Source organism: Calliopsis andreniformis, chromosome 12 (genome assembly GCF_051401765.1).
Source record: "Calliopsis andreniformis isolate RMS-2024a chromosome 12, iyCalAndr_principal, whole genome shotgun sequence".
NCBI lineage: Eukaryota > Metazoa > Arthropoda > Insecta > Hymenoptera > Andrenidae > Calliopsis > Calliopsis andreniformis.
In genome coordinates, this window is record NC_135073.1 from 11,565,650 (window position 1) to 11,581,655 (window position 16,006).

The 16,006-nt window shown below is 36.9% G+C and overlaps 3 protein-coding genes across 4 annotated transcripts in view; 2 read left to right on the forward strand and 1 right to left on the reverse strand.

Moving 5' to 3' along the window:
- Rab3gap1 (RAB3 GTPase activating protein subunit 1) overlaps positions 1-4,867 on the reverse strand; it is a 31,570-nt gene extending 26,703 nt beyond the window's left edge. Inside the window, exon 1 of the mRNA XM_076389740.1 lies at positions 4,794-4,867. The gene's annotated coding sequence lies outside the window, so the exon portion shown is untranslated. The remainder of the gene's footprint in view (positions 1-4,793) is intronic.
- LOC143186216 (dual specificity protein phosphatase 22-B) lies at positions 98-12,219 on the forward strand. 2 transcript variants are annotated; one of them, XM_076389746.1, is made up of 8 exons: positions 98-176; positions 1,990-2,569; positions 4,205-4,321; positions 4,782-4,906; positions 5,168-5,339; positions 5,517-5,695; positions 5,806-6,003; positions 7,179-12,219. In XM_076389746.1, exons 2-8 carry the CDS (start codon positions 2,549-2,551, stop codon positions 7,417-7,419), a joined length of 1,053 nt encoding a protein of 350 aa, XP_076245861.1. In that variant the 5' UTR covers positions 98-176; positions 1,990-2,548; the 3' UTR covers positions 7,420-12,219. The 2 variants fall into 2 exon arrangements, with proteins under 2 accessions (XP_076245861.1, XP_076245860.1); XM_076389745.1 differs by lacking the exons at positions 98-176; positions 1,990-2,569 and having other exon boundaries at positions 3,957-4,321.
- Positions 12,220-12,419: 200 nt separating this feature from the next.
- Positions 12,420-15,805, forward strand: LOC143186027 (BRCA1-associated protein). Its single transcript, XM_076389390.1, has 6 exons — positions 12,420-12,809; positions 13,172-13,442; positions 13,519-13,708; positions 13,786-14,104; positions 14,189-14,613; positions 14,701-15,805. The coding sequence occupies exons 1-6, from the start codon at positions 12,731-12,733 to the stop codon at positions 15,079-15,081; spliced, it is 1,665 nt and encodes a 554-aa protein (XP_076245505.1). The 5' UTR covers positions 12,420-12,730; the 3' UTR covers positions 15,082-15,805.
- The last annotated feature ends 201 nt before the right edge of the window (positions 15,806-16,006 follow it).

Here is a 16,006-nt window from a genome sequence, read left to right on the forward strand (position 1 = left end):
CGCGTCTTGCTACTGAGACAACGGGACAGTTTTCATACGGCGCACCTTGCAGCCGATCGAGTCAAAGCTGCGTGGTCGCGGTTCGCGAATCTGTCCACTCGATTGCCCGTTCGCTGCGTGTGCGTGGGCGACGTGTTAATCAGCAAACGGTGCCTTTACTGTGAAAGTGTCGACAGGTAGTGGATCCAGGGCTCGTCTATCAATCGTCCCGCAGGGAATCATCGCATCCTTTGCTAAACGCATCTCCGGTTGCGCCTTTTATGTTTCGCCTTTTTCCACCCTTTTCAGTTCACCATCCTGCATTCGAAGAGCAATCGAGCCAGGGAGAGATTTAGATTGGTCTCGTGGACCAAACGGTTTTCAGACGGTTGCACGAAGTAAATACTGGGAGGATTAGAATTGATTTTGGTCCTCGCCAGTCGCATGCGAGAGTCTTCTTTCAATGGAGATATTTCTGTTTATTTTGACCTTGTAATTATGTCGAGATAAATGCCATATGCTTTCGTTTCTGAATCGGATCTACGTTGGCTCATAATTCGTCTGAGAGCTGAGGTGGATCATGGTCAGAAGCAATGATGAGGGAATCCTGCTGGAGGAATTCTTTCAATATAGAAAGGAATTTAATTTGCCCTTTTTGCAAGTATAATGTGTAATGAGCAGCGACCTTGATTCGATTCGATAGCTTGCACGAATTCTGCAGATGGGATGAGGATTTTGCTCTTTCCATGACCCGATTAATTTATCTCCTTTTTTTAAATGAAACATAGTAAATATTCAAAATTTTCTTTTCTCTCATGAATGCCACTGTTACTATGTACATGCACGATCATAGATGCAATAACAATGGAGGTATTGCCAAATGCTTTCATCAGCCGTTTCTCAATTAATTTTGCTGTTTCATTCCTTCATTCTCGAACACCCTTTCGTCGAATTTGATTTTCGGTTGGATCAGTACACGCAAGACTAGCTTCGATTTTCCATTTGGCGTTGGTCCAACTAATACGGTAAAACCAAAGACGCGAAAACTTTTTAATTTATCGCCGTAGGGAAAATAACGATTGTAGCCCTCAGCCGCATTTCATTCAGCCTATAGATGACATCCTTTCTGCAGATGCATCGCGCATTCAAATTGTCAGGCGAGACCGACGATGAATTAATACAAATCCGTTCCGCGGGGCTGAATAAAACGATAACTCTCCTTTGTATCGCTTAATTTCCTCCCTTGATAATTACTTCGAACTTCGCCGCGGCAATGAGTTCCTTTTTTCCCTTCCGTCACGGTTATTACATCCACGCTTTCGCGCTATGATCGATATCAAAATAATCGGCTGGTCGAGGGGAATAACAGGCCCGCGATAATGTACTAACATTTACATGCGTTTAGCTCGATCGTTATCAAGCTTCTGAATATCTTTTTTCCAGCAGAAGTTCGAAAGTTGTTGATCGCGATTAAATCGTCCGACCATCTGGAAATCACGCTCGAACGGTTCGCAACGCGGCGTAACAGAATAATATGCTCTGGGAACACGAACGCGCAGATAGTTCCCTGTGGAAAAAAGCGAAACGCACATGCTATGACACATCTGATACAAAAAATGAGAAACACCGCAGAACTTTTTTTTTTTTGAACGAGCAACGTAAACTAAGTTGAAACTTAAGCAATCTGTGCTTTAAAATAAGATAATGTTTCAAATTTATTTCAAAACTACACGTATAATAACTTTGTGAATTTTAAATATGATTTAGGGGTCTTCTTTTTATTTCCTGCCTGGCCTTCTTTTTTGCTTGCTAGAGTCCGCTCGATTTCAAACAACAGCAATTTGTCTTTTACAAATTTCATTGTAAAAAACGCCTCTGAAATTGCTGACGCCGACACAGTCGACCAAAGTTTCGTGACAATCTACTTAATCTCTGATCGTGAATTAGATTTATGGTTAAACGCGATTTTTATCCGTCGCTTGTATTTTCATAAATGGCGGACAAATCCAGCTGGGAGATAAGGAATACGGAATAACGTGTTTTCCACTCTGCGTCAGCTTATAATGTGTCACTAGTTTTTTATGCTCGAGTCGATGTGAATGGAAGACTGGAAGTTGTGATAGAGACATTGGAAGAGGAACAGAAGCCTCGAATGTCAAGGAAATGTACCATATCAGTGTTTGGAAGTCATAGAGATTTGGATAAAATAAATAACTATATTTTGGTAAAAAGAATGTCGAAGAATGATACGCAAACTGAGCCCTAAGAAAATCATGCACGGCTCGGAGGGATTCAATTAGACGACGCAATCAAGTTAATCAGAATCCTTCAGAGCTGCGTGAATCCATCCTTAACGATGCTGCTGAAAGAGGAACGTGACGGCGGGAACGAAAGAAACTGTTGTCCAACAATACGATCATCGGGGAGCGAGCTTGAGAGACGAAAGATAAGAGAAGATCGACGAATCGTCCAGAGTGTGACGAGCGATTAAGCTGATAGCCTTTATCGCGAATCTAGGATTCTCTCCTAGCTTGAAGGAACTGCCTGTGGCTAACAATAAGCTAGCATCATGGGGAATGGTATGAACAAGGTAAGAAGCGAAACTTGGAGATCCTAGATTGCTGAAGTTAGTAGAGCATGAAATGATAATACAGTTATGATTACAGTAGGATTTCGATTAATTGATCTATAATAATAAGAGAGTCAGAATTGGTATGTTCACTCCGTGACTATTTTTTTATGTTCAAGAGAAAACTATTAATTCATAATAATTGTGGATGATAACAACTGTTTGTTAAATTGAGAATTGATTCATGGTGAAGAAGCTGTAATGATATTCAAAATATAAGGAAACATGTACACGTCAGCTTGAAAGTAATGGGACACTTGCTTGATCATAACAAATATCTGAGAAAAGTTATAAAACTATTAATGAAGTACTATTTAGCTAAATGTATACTTACAATGAAATTTGTAGAAAAAAAGAATTGAATATTTCAAAGAAAAAATTCATTAAAAATTATGGCTGTCCTAATACCTTTTACAGGGGTGTAGTTCATATATCATATTTGCCACAATCAGAATAATATACTTCCTTTTAGTCATTTCTGACCATGTATTATAGTTTGTGAAAAATAGAGGCGCTTTTGTCACGGAATGAACCAGTTAACAGGTTAATTGACGACCTGCTGTATTCTTATCGCCGGTTTACTGAACAACAGCAACCTTAGATAGCAGAGCCAATTAATAATAACCATAGAATATAGCATAAAATCGAGTCTGGAGTGTTTTAAATCTTAATGAAAAGTAAAAATCGAAATCCCTTTGTAATAAGAAAATCTCCCAAAGTTCATTAAACACCGAAAAGCAAAGGAACCACAGGCGAATGTTTATGACACGCAAGAGTAATTCCGTAAAGCGTAATCGTGCCCATTTTTTGTATTAAAGCGTGTTTCGAATTAAGCAAGCCTTTTGTGCTTAATTTTCATGGTTGCTTATTATGTGCAGGCGCAGTTGCAAGTATGCTAATGATGCACGTGCTGCCGTAACATTTTGTTTCATTATTTGAAATGTATGCACACCGTAGGACCGCCACGTTATCGTATCGCAACAGCGCTAAATTTACGCGTCCCAGATACCACAGTTCAAAATATCGAAATCCAGCGCGACGGTCAGGCTAATTTATTCCCGAAGCAGCCGCGAGGAACACGCGGCGACAGTCGCGAACGAATCGGAAATTTGTTGGCCCATTTGTCGATGATTTAATACCCATTGTTGAGTGGCATCGCGGGATGCATGCACTGCATCGAGATTTTAATCGATAGCCCCGATGAAAAGTTAAGAGTCGTACTTTTGTTCTCCCCTATTCGACTGAAGACACTCCGCTTAAGAATGCAGCATCGATTGAGCGATTACCGCGAGTCTCGCCTTGTTCCACCCTCGTTCGAGTGATCATCCACGAAGATGAATGATTAACCGCCGGAGCACCTGCATCAAAAAGCTGCTTTATCGATTCCTTTTTTTCCTTTCATTTTTTTCCCCTCTAATGCTATCTCGACGACCCGCGTATCTCGAGGACCACTAGACTCTTCTCTCCACGTTAATTGCAATGGGAACTATCGGCACGACACGAAACGTAAATCAACTTCGTGTGGGCTTAAGTGTTCTTCCTCGAGTGCTAATTACGCTTATTTACGGCTCTCCGCTGTGTGTTTTATATTCACAGGTCCTCCCTGGCCTGTACGTTGGGAATTATCGCGATAGTAAAGACGCCGATCAGTTGGAGCGATTCGAGATCACTCACATTCTGGCGATCCACGACACTGCGCGTCAATTACATTCTGTAAGCACTCGAATCTTTTGATACCTTCAGGATAATCGGTTCTCGAGTCACTTGTCAGGTCAATGGGAAACCTTGTTTCGTGTTTTTGTGTAATGTTTGGTAGAGAATACGTATCATTTCCTAATAATATTTCCTCAATATAGACTCACTGATTACTAGTGACTTTATACTATAGGACATGTTGTCGAGGTCAATTCATGGTTCCTCACATATTTAGCAAATTTTAGATTATAGCAAACGTTACAGCAAGGCTATAACGAGGAAATACTATATGTATATTTTAATATGGAATGATCAAATAGCGGAGCAGTTAAATGTATGAAATAATAATTATTCTAAAAATAGATCTTTCTCGTTGTTAAGCAATTAATATATCTACCTACATAGATAGTAATATCTCTAGCCAGGAATTAGTGCCTCTACCCATAATCCCATGAAAAGCGAATGCAAATATTTCTAGGATAAACATTACCTATGTATATTGGCGGCGGATAGTCCAGATCAAAATTTGTCGCAGTACTTTTCCCTCTGTAATGACTTCATCCACGCTGCTCGTCTACGTGGTGGAAACGTCCTCATACATTGGTGGGTAATTTCTGTAAAGTTCAAAGCAGTGTTAGTACACTCTAATTGAGTTACCTAGGAGCTCTTCAGAAGCCAAACTGACCAATTCCGTGTTTAAATTCATTTTAATAAATCAATGCGGATTCCTCTCCAATTCGTATATTGCGGAGTTGGTATCAGCTTGCTCTCTGAAAGGCAATAGTATAGTCGACGTCTCTTAATCATCGATTAACGATATAATTACCATACCAGCAATGTTCACGAAACGATACTCGGTTCCAGCTTAGCCGGCATGTCGAGAAGCGTCACAGTAGCGGTGGCCTATATTATGAGTACCACCAATCTTTCGTGGAAAGAGGCACTCAAAGTGGTCAGGCTGGGTCGTTCCATTGCCAATCCAAACGTCGGCTTTCAGCAACAGCTGAAAGATTTCGAGTCCTGCCGTTTGCACGAGGTATTCGAATCAATAGTTAAATCGGCTGCTCGAAGCTGTGTCGAACTAAAAATGATCCTCGAACAGAGGACGCAGGATTGCTATAATACATCGTGTTCCTCTTACGTATCGAGTATCATCGAAGATCTGATCCGTTGCCAAAGAGTTCAGTTCTGATATCCTGTTTTGTCAACGCAGGAACGACACAGGTTGAAGGAACGTTTCCCAAGTCTAGCACTAGCCGAGTCTGACGCAGAAATCTGCCGTACTACTTTAAGGAATTATGAAACCATGGCTCTGGCACGCGAAGTATGCGAAGGGAAATGTGCCATGGGCCGTTCTTGTCCTACTGGACTTTGTAGGCAAGCTTCCAAAAGGTTTGCGAGCTTTTTGTAGACCTAGATTAATTCCGTGGCATTTGTAACTGTCAGATTAAGTAGAGGAAGAAAAAGGTACAGATGATAGATTGGTTTCTTTCTGTGTGTAGGAGTCCACGGAGAAAAGCATCGACGAGCAGCGCTAGTAGTATATCCACTGGAAGGACGCCGCCACAAACGCCGAGATTGTTGCCGTCTGCTCCACCATCACCAGCTATGCATAGGTCTTCTAGTGTGATGTCTACGGCGAGGCCAAGAAGTGGTCCTGCTGGTTTGCACTATTATACAGGGTCGGCACCTCCTTCCAGGTAATATTTCATTTTGATCTTTTTTACGATAAATTGTACTATTTAACCCTTTGACAGTTTATCTTGAATGAGACTTGGGTATAGCAAAAAGTCGATAACAGTAAAATAAAAAATAGAACATGTTTGTTTTTATATTTGTTACAATGCGTAGAAGTATTTTAAAGAATAAAGAAACATATTTCTTTACCAAATTTTGCAATTTTATTAAACTGTTAAAGGGTTAAATGTTTGTATGATACGGAAGGAATTCACAGAGTTCTCCTTCATGTCAGTTCTATAGTAATTATTGAAAGGACAGGCAATGCTGTTCTATATGATCCTCATTTATGCAAGAATCTGTATCTCTAAAGACCGAAATAAACTGGGATGCAATCGCTGAAAAGCGATGCGACGGCAACAACATTCCTTCTTTCTCTATCTAATAGATAAAGAGACAGTCGACATATAAAGTTTTCAACGTTTGTATCCCTGTCTGTACCCAGTATAATATACAGGTTTCAGTATTATTTTATAAATACAAGGGGTAGCACCGAAATAAGTGACCTCAGTTTGGTGGTGCATTCTATTTTTTGTAAGAGTGTGTTTGACAACAGATATCAGAAATATTGAAAGGGGGATTCCATATGCTAAAATAAAATAGAACTCAAAAAAGGCGAAACTCAAAAGAGGCTTCGTTTTTGAGTTATTAAAAAGCGCGTGAAATATGTCTGACTTATACTACTTTATTCTACTGTGCTATTTTATTGACTTGTTCTACTTACTGAGATTGCTGCGTCTGACCTAACTAGTAGAATAAGTCTAAAGTCAGACACTTTTCAGATATGTATAGATTCAGATTTCTACACTATCTCATAATTATATTAGTAATATCAAATTCAAAATCTGTGTGCTTGTGATTTCCCTAGAACTCCTACTACTTTCGTCCAATCCAAATGAAATTTTGTTTGCTTTCCTATATTCCAAGAGAAAATGTAGGCTATTTAATTTACAGAAATATTAACTATAAAACAGCCTACAAAGTTTTAATCTTTTCTCAACCTAGTATTACAAAACCATAATGCAGAGAACTATACCTGCCACTACGTTGTTCATATTCCTATTCATGGAATATTAGATCACTCAAGAGATTCTATTAATCGACCACAGTAAATCACAAGCGTTATTAACAATTCCAGGGCAGTGTCAAGGATCGACCTCTCAGGAGCAGTTGCATGCAGCAGTAGCAGCACAAGTTTAGCGTCAATGGGTAGGCCAGGCATGTCAGGCAGCAATTGGAGGCTGACAGCTGGATCCGCGCCGACCACGCCGAGGCCAACACCTCCAGTTTCACCTCAACGTTGGCCACGACGAGCCGCCAGCCGACAGACACCCCAATTGCCAGTTTCCCCAGAGGCTCCACCTCCCACGTCCACGTAGCACCGACGGAACTTCGGTTCGTTCTCGGCCTTGCCTGAGTGATCTCGGGACCGAACCGATCTTGGCGAGCACGTCAACAATGGACAGCAGATGTCTGACAACGAATCAGTTACTATACGCGGCAGAAGTTTGCCATTTCGTTGCAGTTACGGCTTGCCTTTGAAAGTCAATGAAAAACGAAGCAATAGAGACGTTGAAGGGAGCGTTGAAAACGACGAGAAGGATTATCGATAAGGATGCAAGAAGGATCTTCGATAAGCTGCACTTAAGTTTCCCTCTTCTGCGAGCTTTGTATTCGATAGATAAGTCGCTTGGATTTGGTTGAACCTTGAGTCTATCAAAGGATACGTGTTGCAAGGGATTCCTTGTCGTTACAAGAGGGAAATCCACACAGATGGAACGTTATGTTGTTCACTGTGATTGGTGAAGAGAAGAACGTGTAGTTTCGGTAGAGCTGAATGGAAAGCATCAAGCTCAATTCCTAGTCTAAAGCTCACGTGGCTGCGAATCTATAGCTAAAAGCTGACTCGAGAGAGCAATCGAACGACACATGTGATATCGCACAAGTGTTTCCTTAAGGTGTATAGAAAGGGTAATTTTCTGTAAGACTTCAGTCACGAGCTGAATGCTTGAGCAATTATGTGAAACATTATTTCACGCGAGCAGAGATTTGCATTTGCAAAACATTCATCAGCACGAATACTAATCAATGACCAGATATACTTGGTTATAGTTACGTCTGGTAGAAACTTATGAAATTAAGCCATTTTGTTAGAATATAAATTATTTTCTAAAGAAGAAAATAATTCCAAACATGACTATTTCGATTATTTTGAATTCTTTTGTTCTGCTAAACAGCACTAACGTTTATGAAGATAAGTCAAATAAAAATATATCTTCGTTAAAAAATAATTTCTATTCGAAGGTTCCTTCGTTCGAAAGAGAGATAATAGTCAAAATACTACGTAACTGTAACCGAGCACGTCTGCAATGTGATTTCAAACCTGCATGATAGCAATCACCGACAATCTTGTGTACACTTGTATTAAGTGAGCGCAATCGTATCTCCTCTAAACATGTAATGATCGAACTCTTTCTTAATTAGCATCCTTTTTTCTAAGGCGCATAATGAAAGTTGTTGTCTGCGACGAAGAATAACGATTACAAGGTAAAATCGAGAACTCTCGGAGTGGATTTCTCCGTTAACTCGTATAACAGTTTACTCGTAGCGATATTCGATTACTTTCCCAGAACGATTTTACTATCGAAATGGGACGTAGGAATTCGTTGTTAGATGCTCAGAGAATCGTCGCGTCTCGTACCTCTTGCAAGGCAAATTACTCATCCGAGCTCACGTTGAGAATTCACGTCGATCGTCACGATTTTGTACGAGCATCCTCGTTTATTTGATAAGTAGAAACCGCGATGGCGCTCTATCATTGCATATCGCTGCCGAGTGCATACTGCTTGCATCGTCTTGCGTATTCTTTCCATCGAATCAGAGCTTAATCAGAACGTTCGATTGTGTTCAGAATTCCTGGAGACTGCGATCGTTAGCAGGCTTTCTTGGGAGAATCGAAGGGAATAAGTATCGATTAAATAGGAAGGTCTGGAACTTTGTAGGATTCTCGACTACTCGATGGGACACGTTGAGAAAATAATTTGGAAGAACGTGACTCGTTGTTCCTTGGGATCATTCCATTGAGTTTGTTCTCGCAACCGTCCATTGCAATTGTTGAATTTGTAGCGAAACCACGCTCTTTAGTGCAAATTGTTAATCCAAAGAAAAGCATATGTATACACACATATGTACACATTCGAAAGGTGCTTCGATAAATGTATTTCGTGTGCATGGAGCATTCGTGGGCCAAATACGGGTCAGATTTAGAAGTTTTGTTGGAACAAAGTCAATTGGCTTTTCAAGGCCATAAAGCATCTACCTTCGCTATTAACCTTAGAATATCTACTATATGTATAGGCGTTATTCTATTTCCAGAGAAATACTTTATACTCTATAGTATCATCAAATTGATAATGAACTCTATAGCATGTTCAGTTTGAGTGCACTCAATTATTTCTCGAACTATACGAAAGGAGTTTGATTCTGAGGAGAAAATCTAGAGAATACTAAATATTAAATATTTAATGAAAATAGTATCCGCAAAAGTAGTATCAAGTTTATTTCTTCTAATATAATAGAACATTTGTCACTAATATTCGTGCAAGTATTACAGAAGTTATTGATTAAAGGTGTAGGGGTATCAGAGATATCAGACCAGGTATCATAAAATATGTAGTCCCATTAAACAAAAGTTAAACTGATATTACAATTTTTGCTTATAATAATTTCATAAAGTATTTGCACTTTTTCCTAAATTACTCTCTCAAAATCAAGCAACTTTTGCATAAGGGATTTTTCATAGTTTGAATACTTGAAGAAATAATTATATATTTAAAGTGAATGTACTGTAGTATTAAAGTCTATATTCAGGAATGCAATCTGTGTATTGTTCAGAGCTCAGGAAATTTCCTAACTTCTGAATAGAACAAGTTAATTAAAGTGCAGACAAAGCTCCCACATACAGACAAAGATTCTCCATATCAGCACGAAATACATTTATCTTCGACCACCTCTGTATGCATACACACTTGGTAGGCATACGTTGTTACAAAGGGATTTCAGAAAATTTTATAACATGTTGGCGATGTTGGTGATTATTATGCGACTACGTCGTACATTACGTAGACAAGTTGTTACTCTTTGTTGAACGAGAGGCAAGGGGGTTGTTCACGCGAGCGGATCTCGATCGATTTCATCCCTCCCGTCACCAAAGCGTATTTTTCTCGATTCGCACGATAGAATCGCGTTTATTTTTCTAGAGTCATTCGATTCGTCATAGCGCGAAAGGAAAGAATCAATTAGAAACCTCGCACACTCGCGACAGCTTGGTCAATAAAGAAAGAGAAGTCGGTACACACCCCCGCTCAAAAGTATTGAGACCATTTGAATCAATATTAACTGCTTATAGTAGATATATATCTTTGCTATATTTTGTTGAAGTATCTCTAAACAGTATTTAGTTCTAAGTTCTAAGATTCCAAATTTTTAGTTTTAAATTCTAAGAGAATTTGGAAAAATATAGTATCTAATACAATATAAAAATTATGATGCTTAGAATTGTAAAAGTAGGTGAACATATGGATGAAAAAAGTTATTAATATTAATATCCTTGGTAATCGATGATTTATTGAATATACATATATTATTCGAATATGATGCAGAACTGATTACTTAACATTTAGAGAAGTTAATTAATAGTTTCATAACTTTTGCCAGATATTGATTGTAATCAAGCAAGTGTCTTAATACTTTTGAGTGAGAGTATAAATCAGTGCATTTTTTGTAAGGGATGAAACTGTCGTGCGACAAATTGTCACAAGTGCGCGAATAATCGTAGAGGGTAGATAAGAGAACGCGCTGTTAAAGAATACGAAGGCGATCGTTTAATTGGGTTTGTTAGCATTATTCGAACTCGAAAGGCGATTCTAACAATTTGCCAATGAGAATAAAGATTAACGTTATATTGTTGCAATCGCCTTTCTAAAATGTATTGTATTCTTCCGAATAGTTCGATCATCAGACCATCGTAGGCTGATAAAATTAATAAGTCACTCTATCTGCTATATTTATTTTTTTGTATCACTAGTATTGTAAGTCATTAGGCTTAAGTGTTGATTCAGCAATAACTATGTCGCGGTCAACGTTAATTTTATCAGCCTCGACAAGGCCAATTATCATTTCGTTCGGTTCGAAAGAATACAGTGGTGGTAATGTTAACGATTCACAAAATATTTTTTATAAACTTATTGTTTTCAATGTTTTGCTCGATATTGACATATCGCTGTTATATTAATTAAATATATATTTACATATACACGTAAACACAATCATACACGCGCAACGCATGACCATTTAAGAGAAATGAAGTACATATATATATATACATTTGTAGGAAGAGAAGTTCATCATAAATCATGAATGAATTTAGTTTTCTTCATCTTAGAATTTTCCATCGAACGCTATATCAATGTATTTTCAACGGGCAATCAACAATTTCACACATTCATCGAACATTTTCTATTTTTAAAGCTAAGTGATTTTTCGGTTATGCCTGCGCAAATGAAATACATTGAAATGGAAAGGAGAAGAAAAACTTGAAAATTAAGCGACGAATGAGTTTACGCTTAACAGTCCAAAAGATAGTCCTCTGCACAAGATGCAAAGGAAACAGAAAATAATCCAGAAAAATTGTTTCGTTCTTTTCTATAAAACATTGAACATGGGATCAAAGCAAAATACAAAACGCGAAAGATTGGATTGTATTCGAACATTTCCTTAATAAAGATTGAAACCACGATACTTTTTAAACCCTCTAAAAGCGAACCGCGCAAGCTTAAGAATTATTTTTACTTATGTGATATACTTATTTTAAAAGTTTAATTATACACAATATTTTTTTAAGATACATACCTTATAAACGTTTCATATTTTCTACAAAAGTGTGAAGTTTGCTCCAAGGCACCACGTGTCTTTTCGTTCGTGAAAAGAGATTGATATGTTACGCGCAATTTTCTATATTTCCGTTCGACAAATTATATCGGGAAATTCAAGGGCTTTCAATAGACACTAAGGAACATTGAAAACATAACATGTCTCTAACGATTCACGAAATATAACTTTAAACATTTTGGTATGTCTCTGTAACACTTTAATAAAATTATGGCGCTTCGTAAAACGAACTCACGATGTGTTGACTTTTCTTTCCCGAATAAACGTTCATCTATGGTAATCGCTACTATGGTAATCAAAATTGTAGAAAATTTAGTAACACGTTTTCATCCGTTAATTAGGATCAACATCAGATGGCGCGACATGAATACATTTTGAACCTGGGAGTTTTCCAACTTTCGATCTTCTTTTGTACTGTTGTGATCGAAGACATCGGAATCAAAATATTTCCATAATCGATCGTGTGAAAGTGTGCGTATAATTGCAATTTCCGACAAATCATTGTATTTGTAATATCGAACGATCAGGATGTAACTGAAAGGTTGTTCAAGGGGAATTAAAAATAGGAAACAATGAGCGAAAGATAAGCTTAACCTGTTTAATTGGGAGGAACGTGACAGTTGGCGAGGATCTTTGTTGTTTGATCATGGGGTTCGTTTAAAGTGCTACTGTGTACTTAACAATAATGAGCACAATGAAAAATTTGTTTGTAATAATGCGCGATAAGTATTATTCCATGGGATGAGTTCCTCTCCTATTTTGGTATCTCTCTGCGTTATTCGCGTCGAGATTGTTGACGAGGATTCAGAACAAACGAATGGTAAACATTTTTTTGTACTTCCTGTTGGAAAGATGATTTTTACGTTTGAATGTTCGTAACTTGCATCCCAGTTAATTTCACAACAAGTCGTTTTGATGAATCTTTTGTTTACAATTTTCCTTCAAGGTTATGTTCATTGTCATAACAATGTCATTGTTTTCGCATGATTACTCTTTTTTGTGAAATTATGTAATTTTAAGGACAAAATGTTGTCTAATAAACTATGTGTATCCAAATAAAGAAATTTCTTTTTATTTACATCTTTGAGCTTTAGTTTGATTTAATTGAAACATTTATGAGAGAGTAAAATAATGTTCCCTTGTATGCATTGCAATTAATTCACAATGAATTTTATAATGCAGGCGCAATGGCTGCCAAGATGAGGGGTCGCAGGGAACCAACAAAAATAAATATGGAGAATTGTACAAATCTTACAGAGAAATCAGATATATCGCATCCTTCTCAGGGAACTAGCACATCTGGCTCTAGTTCTAGGGCTAACTCTGAAGAAACTACTTATGATAATTTGGAGATGGCTGGTGCAAGTGCTTGTGCCTGTGATCAAATTAATTTCATCTCTGGAAATCCATTTGTTGAAGTAACTAAGGGAATTATACATTTATACAAAGAGAAGTACATATATTTTATATTAATTAAGTTATTAGCCTGTGAATTTTTATGCATTAATTGTAATTTTGAATGCTTTTAGTAAATTAACAGACATACGTCATGCAGCAGAACGTACCCAGACTATTTGTATCTTATCAGTACCAGCCACAATGACCTGTCATGATCTCTTAAGATTCACAGCACCCTGCCATCAAGATGTTCGTCATTTCAGAATACTTAGGGATGGTAGCCCTAATCAATACATGGCATTAATTACATTTAAATCTGCAGTAATTATCATATTAATTAAACTAACATATACCAATTATACTATATGACAACACTGAATCTCTGTATAACATTTCAGAATGCAGCTACAGAATTTTATGGCTCCTTTAATGGTACTCCATACAATTCCTTCGAGCCAGATGTTATTTGCCATATGGTGTTTGTGTACAGTGTAGAAGTTACATATAATGCTATGCCTTTATCTGGACATACAGAGTTACCACTTTGTCCAGTATGCTTGGAAAGCATGGATGAGAGTGTAGATGGAATTTTAACAATTTTGTGTAATCATACATTTCATGCAAGTTGTCTAGCTAAATGGGGAGACACTTCTTGCCCTGTGTGTAGATATGCTCAAACTCCAGAATCACTTGCAGATAGTTACTGCATGGAATGTAGTACGTAAAGAAATCAATATTTTTGCTTTTTAGCGCACAGAAATAGAAAATAGAAATAATATGAGTCGTAAAAATATTTTCTAGATACTGGAGAAAGTAACGACGCTCTGTGGATCTGTTTAATATGTGGACATATAGGATGCTCGCGATATCATCAGGGACATGCTTTCCAGCATTATCGCGAGACACACCACTGTTATGCTATGCAGTTAGGCAACAATAGAGTTTGGGATTACGTTGGAGATAATTTTGTTCATCGGTTATTGCAAAACAAGGATGGAAAAATGGTTGAAGGAGGTCCTACAGCAACTAAGGCTGAAGGTGCTGCAATGGAAGAAAAAGTAGATTCCGTACAGTTGGAATTCACTTATCTGTTAACATCGCAATTAGAAACTCAAAGACAATATTTTGAAGAGAGATTATCACGATTAGAACAACATTCTGTTGTACAAACTACAGAACTTAGAGAAAAGTTGAATCAAGTATCGGAAGAAAATGCAAAAGTTAAGGTAATTTAATGTATAATTAGTTTGATTTTAGATTATACAAGAGCTTCTGTATTTTTAAAAGGAATTCATTTTTGAAAAATATTTTAGGAACAGTTAACCACTTTAAGCCGCGAGAAGCAGAACGTGGAAAAACGATTGCAGCAAGTTAGTAATAAATTAGTACAAGTACAGACGGAATTAACCGAAGAAAAGGAATTAAGGAAAGCATTGGAATTGAACCAAGCTTCTTGGCAAGATAAGTACAAAACACTGGAGAATGAAATGAGTGAACTTCAAAGTGCAAAAGAAACGGAAGTCACGGATCTTAAGGAACAGGTGCAGGATTTAATGTTCTATCTCGACGCTCAAAAAAAGGTTGAAAATTCAGAATTAAGAGAAGAAATCGCATCAGGTCGTATAATGATTCCAGAGACTTCTGGTACTATCAAAAAGAATACTCGACCTCCTAAGTCTCGCAAAAAACGTTGATAAAATTATAATATTCTATGTAGAAATTAAATTTTGAATCGTGTATAAAAGTTAAATCAAAGACCTATATTGCTTTTGTCTGTTAAAATTAAAATTTTAAAGCAAAATCAGCAGAAGCTAATCACAAAATGAAACAATGTTTTACTTAATAGTTTTATTTTTGTACGACTGAATGTGTTGCTGTCTCAAAAACAACACAAATTTTGAGATGAAGTAATACAAATTTCTTTCAGTCAAAAATATGCGGAGACAATGTTCAATATTTAACGATTCTTAAGATGAAAGTAATAAACGATGTATAATGAAGCGTAAAATGAAAAATTTCGAGTTTCCCTTGTACTAAAAGAAAGGTATTAGTTTTTATTTTCCATAAAACTTGTGTTTAAAATGAGAAAACTTATACCAACATTCAGAATGCGATACTGTTTTACATGAAAGTTATGGACGTTTTAACTCATCTCATCTCAATGAAAACATTATCTTTAATGTTTCTTACTTTGTATAGCAAGTTCTTTGAATAAATCCGATTTCATGAATAATAGGTTTTTTAAATACACTTATTTAAGGCAATACATTTGGTATTGTAACGTTCAGTCTTAAAATTCCTTAAATTATATAAACTTTTTTTAAAGTTTTTGATGAAACACACTCGTAGTAAAATACGAAGAAACATATATAATTTAGTTATTTAATTTAAACCACATGATTTCGGATAATTCTTGAACTTCAACTATAATGACCATATGATCTATATATATGTAAATGTGTATTTAAATTTAAATAAATTTCATTTGTTTAAAAAAGAAAAATGAACTAGCTTTTTTACTTATCCATTTTGCGTATCCAATATAAATTCTAGAGTAGCTAGAAATGTAATACAAAACTTTAAAAAGCATTTTGACCTGTGTTTCAGGTTTTTTACATT

Coding starts and splice junctions, on each gene's coding strand:
- LOC143186216 (XM_076389745.1), top strand. CDS start 4,088: ATGGGAACTATCGGCACGACACGAAACGTAAATCAACTTCGTGTGGGC. Junction 4,322..4,781: donor CTGCGCGTCAATTACATTCT/GTAAGCACTCGA, acceptor AAATATTTCTAG/GATAAACATTACCTATGTAT. Junction 5,696..5,805: donor TGTAGGCAAGCTTCCAAAAG/GTTTGCGAGCTT, acceptor TTCTGTGTGTAG/GAGTCCACGGAGAAAAGCAT.
- LOC143186027 (XM_076389390.1), top strand. CDS start 12,731: ATGAGTTCCTCTCCTATTTTGGTATCTCTCTGCGTTATTCGCGTCGAG. Junction 13,709..13,785: donor TAATTACATTTAAATCTGCA/GTAATTATCATA, acceptor ATAACATTTCAG/AATGCAGCTACAGAATTTTA. Junction 14,105..14,188: donor TAGTTACTGCATGGAATGTA/GTACGTAAAGAA, acceptor AATATTTTCTAG/ATACTGGAGAAAGTAACGAC.